This window comes from Lolium rigidum, chromosome 7 (genome assembly GCF_022539505.1).
Source record: "Lolium rigidum isolate FL_2022 chromosome 7, APGP_CSIRO_Lrig_0.1, whole genome shotgun sequence".
Classification (NCBI taxonomy): Eukaryota; Viridiplantae; Streptophyta; class Magnoliopsida; order Poales; family Poaceae; genus Lolium; species Lolium rigidum.
The window spans coordinates 269,916,704-269,922,389 of record NC_061514.1 but is presented as its reverse complement, the minus strand read 5'-3'; the positions used below and the strand labels follow the sequence as shown (position 1 = coordinate 269,922,389).

General features: G+C 55.3%; 1 protein-coding gene across 1 annotated transcript; it reads right to left on the bottom strand.

The window, feature by feature from the left end:
• Positions 1–3,295: 3,295 nt before the first annotated feature.
• LOC124679370 (U-box domain-containing protein 4-like) lies at positions 3,296–4,782 on the bottom strand. Its single transcript, XM_047215143.1, has 2 exons — positions 3,699–4,782; positions 3,296–3,589 (listed from the first exon to the last, which is right to left on the bottom strand). The coding sequence occupies exons 1-2, from the start codon at positions 4,710–4,712 to the stop codon at positions 3,506–3,508; spliced, it is 1,098 nt and encodes a 365-aa protein (XP_047071099.1). The 5' UTR covers positions 4,713–4,782; the 3' UTR covers positions 3,296–3,505.
• Positions 4,783–5,686: the final 904 nt, after the last annotated feature.

Below are 5,686 nucleotides of genomic sequence, written 5' to 3'. Positions count from 1 at the left end.
CCGTGTGTCCTCGAGAACGTTTGGTCATTATAAGTAAACAAACCGGCTTGTCCTTTGTGCTAAAAAGGATTGGGCCACTCGCTGCAATTATTACTCTCGCGCTTTACTTACTTGTACTTTATTCATCTGTTACATCAAAACCCCCGAATACTTGTCTCGTGAGCATTTACAGTGAATCCTTCATCGAAACTGCTTGTCAACACCTTCTGCTCCTCGTTGGGATCGACATTCTTACTTATCGAAGATACTGCGATACACCCCCTATACTTGTGGGTCATCAGCGTGCAGTTGACGCGGGAGATAGAAATCTTTGTGGTGTAATTTTTCTTCAGGTCCCCGGCAACGGCGCCAGAAAAAATCCTTGATGTTGGCGTGTTGACACACGTCCGTTGGGAACCCCAAGAGGAAGGTGTGATGCGTACAGCAGCGAGTTTTCCCTCAGTATGAAACCAAGGTTATCGAACTAGTAGGAGTCAAGGAACACGTGAAGGTTGTTGGTGACGGAGTGTAGTGCGGCGGAACACCAGGGATTCCGGCGCCAACGTGGAACCTGCACAACATAATCAAAGTACTTTGCCCCAACGTAACAGTGAGGTTGTCAATCTCACCGGCTTGTTGTAAACAAAGGATTAGATGTATAGTGTGGAAGATGATGTTTGTTTGCGAAGAACAGTAAAGAACAAGTATTGCAGTAGATTGTATTTCAGATGTAAAGAATGGACCGGGGTCCACAGTTCACTAGTGGTGTCTCTCCCATAAGATAAATAGCATGTTGGGTGAACAAATTACAGTTGGGCAATTGACAAATAAAGAGGGCATAACAATGCACATACATATCACGATGACTACTATGAGATTTAATCGGGGCATTACGACAAAGTACATAGACCGCTATCCAGCATGCATCTATGCCTAAAAAGTCCACCTTCAGGTTATCATCCGAACCCCTTCCAGTATTAAGTTGTAAACAACAGACAATTGCATTAAGTATGGTGCGTAATGTAATCAACACAAATATCCTTAGACAAAGCATTGATGTTTTATCCCTAGTGGCAACAGCACATCCACAACCTTAGAACTTTTTTGTCACTGTCCCAGATTCAATGGAGGCATGAACCCACTATCGAGCATAAATACTCCCTCTTGGAGTTACAAGTATCAACTTGGCCAAAGCCTCTACTAGCAACGGAGAGCATGCAAGAACATAAACAACACATATATGATAGATTGATAATCAACTTGACATAGTATTCCATATTCATCGGATACCAACAAACACAACATGTAGCATTACAAATAGATGATCTTGATCATGATAGGCAGCTCACAAGATCTAACATGATAGCACAATGAGGAGAAGACAATCATCTAGCCACTGCTATGGACCCATAGTCCAGGGGTGAACTACTCACACATCAATCCGAAGGCGATCATTGTGATGAAGAGTCCTCCGCGAGATGATTCCCCTCTCCGGCAGGGTGCTGGAGGCGATCTCCTGAATCCCCCGAGATGGGATTGGCGGCGGCGTCTCTGGAAGGTTTTCCGTATCGTGGCTCTCGGTACTGGGGTTTTCACGACGAAGGCTTTAAGTAGGCGGAAGGGTAGGGTTGGAGGCGGCGCGAGGGGCCCACCGCATAGGCCGGCACGGGCCCCATGCAGGCCGCGCCGCCCTATGGTTACGGGCCCTCGTGGCCCCACTTCGTATGCTCTTCGGTCTTCTGGAAGCTCTGTGAAAAAATAAGACCCTGGGCGTTGATTTCGTCCAATTCCGAGAATATTTCCTTTGTAGGATTTCTGAAACCAAAAACAGCAACTGACTCTTCGGCATCTCGTCAATAGGTTAGTGCCGGAAAATGCATAATAATGACATAAAGTGTGTATAAAACATGTGAGTATCATCATAAAAGTAGCATGAAACATAAGAAATTATAGATACGTTTGAGACGGATCACCGTGCAACCGGTTTTGTGTCCACGATCTGACTCAAACTGAAAAAACAGACGCATTTCGTGTCTGGAATTGGATCGAACCCTTAGAGATACCCTAAGTTAAGTGATCTAGAGTCTGGGGATTTTTTAGGTCAAAGAACTCGCCGAGTGGCCGGAGATGAAACTACACGTTCGCTAAGGGCTTCCCCAGCGGGCCGACCCAAATCGGTGATCCAAACGGTCCTTTTTTGCCCGTTTGGGTCGGCCGGCGGATAGGCAACGAAAAGAGGAGACGACATCGCTGCCTGCGGATGACGACGGATAGGCATGCAAGGGTTTGGGGTAGAGGAGAAGTTTACAATGGCTTCATCCCACTAGCAGGAGGAACCGAGTAGGCTAAAGAAAGGACAAGGGAGGATGCGCTCGTTGTCCGTCTCGATGCATCAGCTACCCAAATCTGAGGTACGGATGAGTCGGTCCACCCGAATCGTCCATTTACGTCGCCTCGCTCGAGCGTGCCTGCATAACCATTTGGATGGTCCGGATGGAGATGGCATAAAGGAATATGCCGCAACGGTTGCGCCATGGCCCGACGTCATTCCGAAAAGGTGCACAGTCCAGCAAAGCACGTACAAGTGCAGATCGAGAAAGGACGACCGACGTGTCCAGTTATCCGTTCCCTACTCTTTCACCAACAACAACCACGGGCCCGATAGGGGATGGGATCGGCATGCGCTCCACGCCCCCCGCCCCGGGAAAGAAACGAGGGCTGGGCCCCGGGCCGAAAAGAACCAGCAGCGGCCAGATTCAGCCAAGGAGCAGCGTCGTTTTCCGCTACAGGGGACGAAGATCAAGCAACCTACCGGGGGCAGCGCAAGATCTTTCAGCTTTACCGCCGGGCGGGCCCACCCATTGTCTTCTAGGCCACAAACGGCAGCAGGCGAAACCAGCTTTTGGTGGCCTCCGCAGGAGACCCGGCTGAGTAGACGACGGCAGAGCGACCGCTAGAAAATTCCGAGCTGTCGTGCTCGGTTGAACCGGCAAAGGTTGCTTGCTGATTTACCAAGTCACCAACGGCTCGGCCCGTTTGCTGCCACAGGATCCTGAGAATGAGAATGAAGCGATCGAAACGCACGCGAGAATGTCACGGCACGGTCGGATTGCGGTTCAAGATCAACCCGTGATTTTCAGGAACAAGTCCTAGTTAGAAGATGATTTTGATTCCTGATGTACTAGCACTCCACACCACTCGGTCGGTCACACAGCAGAGCTCGGTGAGCCGTTTCACCGCACACACGAACTAGGGGTTCCTCCCTCGCTCGCTCGAGGAACGAAGGAAACCAAGCTGGTAAAAGAAGCAAAATAAGGGAACAAAGGGGACAAGAGATTTTTTACAGTGTCATGACACCATCTCGCTTGAGGGAAAATGTACACTCGCTCGCGGGACGCAACAAACTCGCTGCACTCTTGGTATTTACACGGGCGTGCACGCCGGCCGACCTTCCGGCCGGCTCTTCTCGCCACTGTGAACAAAAGGTGAAGAAAAACGCACGCAATTTGAAACGGACGTGTATCGATCACTCTGCCGCAACCATGGCCGCCGGCCTTGCGCGCATGCTCGCGCTCCGCGGCTGCCGCAGCATCTCGATCAGCGACTCAGCCTGCACAATCATCATCACAAAAGAGATTAGCGTTTCTGAAATTGCGAGTTCTTCTATTGATGATCTGAACGGCGGAAAGGCGAGGAGCAAGTGCGATTGCTATGGTTACCTTGGTTTTCAGCTTTGGGCGGGCGGAGGATGACTGCGAGAGCGCGACGAGGGGCGGGATGGCGCCCTCGCGGGCGACCATGGTGCGGTACACGGCGTTGTCATCGCAGATCTGCAGCAGCGAGAGCGTGGCGATCTCCTTCTGCCTGGACGAGCCCACCTCGACCATCTCCACAAGCACGGGGACGCCGCCCTCCTCCACAGCGGCCGCGCGGCCCTCCGCAATCCCCACAAGCGAGTGCAGCACGTAGGCGGCCTTATCGACCATCCCGGACTCGGGGTCAGCCATGAGGTCGAGCAGCGGCCTGACCGCGCCAGCCTGCACAGCGCGGAGCCGGTTCTCGCGGGCGCCGCCGCAGATCGCGTACAACGCCGTCGCAGCATCCTTCTTCCCGCGCGGGCCGCCGGCCTCGAGGAGGTTGACGAGGAGCGGGACGGCGCCGGCGCGGCCGACGGCGGCGGCGGCGGCGGCGTCGAGCTGGGCGAGGCGGAGGAGCGCGCAGGCGGCGTTCTCGCGCGCGGCGGGGGAGGCGGCGGCCTTGAGGGCGCGGACGAGGTGGCGGGCGGCGCCGGCGTCGAGGAGGAGGGCCTTGTTGGCGTCGCAGAGGGCGAGGTTGAGGAGGGCCGTGACGGCGTGCTCCTGGAGGAGCGGGTCGGGGTGGGCGAGGAGGGCGGTTAGAGGGGGGATGGCGCCGGAGGAGGCGATGCGGACGCGGTTGTCCGGGTTGTGTTTGGCCAGGAGGCGGAGCTCCATGGCGGCGCGGCGGAGGGCGTCGAGGGGGGTGGTGGGGGCGGTGAGGGTGGTGATGAGGGAGGTGATGGTGGTGGGGGAGGCGTCGGCGGCGCAGGAGAGGAGGAGGCGGTGGATGGATGCTGCGGCGGCGGGGTTGAGCGGGGAGGAGGTGGTGAGGGAGTCGTCGCTGCCGCAGTCGCTGAAGGGCTCCGAGCAGGACGAGTCGCCGTTGTCGCTGTAGCAGCTCCGCCGCCGCGGGGAGATGGAGGCGTCCGAGTCCATCCGCTCCGTCGGGTCCGGGTGGGAGGGAATGCCGCGGAGGAGAAGGAGGTGAGGTGGAATTGGTGCGTTGCGTTTTGGCGAGGAGACGACGCGAAGGGCGGAAGAAATAAGGGGGATCGGGTCGGGTGGGTTTCTTAAATTAATCGCATTATTAATCGATGCTTTTCCATTTACTTTTTCTTCGTCGCTACAAGAAAAGGCACCGCCACCGTTGGATCTAATCGGACAGCACTTGTGTGGTACGTGACAAATGGCGCGAAGGCAGGGCCGCCCGATGGGAATCGAGCGGGGGACACGGAGCATCTGGCTAGGGACAGGGACGAACCGGCAGGACGGCGTGGGGACGAGGAGTTTGATCGAGCGACACGTGCGACCAGACCCAGCGCCCGGGAACGTACGGCCCGCGCACGTGAGGCCGGCAGGGCGCGTCCGAAGCGATCATGTCCTACCACGCCGCGCGGTGGCCCCACCCTACAGTAGCACAAGGTACGTGGAGCCCGCTGTGAACCCGGTTCACGCAGCCCTGCTCACTTGCCTTGCCCGGGGCTGCTTCGGTTGGGAGGCAGAGGTCGAGGTGGGTGCCGTGGCGGTCGGCAGCGCTAGCTTGCGAGCGGGCGAGAGGGGTTCCCCGTTTCCCTGATTTGACGGTTTCGGACGTCCCGTTCGTGAAAGTGAGCGAAATGGCAGCGTTCGGAATTGGAGGCGAGCAGCAGCAGCATCTCCGGATCTCACACCCTTTTGGCCTCTACCTATCCTACGGGTCACGTGGCCGACACGTACCTACGGCGTACGTACAGCGTTTTGCATGCTCTTATCGCGTCAGTTTCGACTTGTTCAAGTTCTTGGGTACTTCTGTGCATGACTACCTCCGTTTCGATAAACACGGCGTACAGGTATTTTAAAACGAAATTTAACCGAAAAAATTCATGGAACAAAATATTTGCTATATTATAGTAAGTACTATCTTCACTCAT

Excerpts from the sequence above, each read along its gene's own strand:
- LOC124679370 (XM_047215143.1), bottom strand. The coding sequence starts at position 4,712 with ATGGACTCGGACGCCTCCATCTCCCCGCGGCGGCGGAGCTGCTACAGC. Across the intron at positions 3,590-3,698 it reads GCCCAAAGCTGAAAACCAAG|GCTGAGTCGCTGATCGAGAT; the intron begins GTAACCATAGCA and ends ATGATTGTGCAG.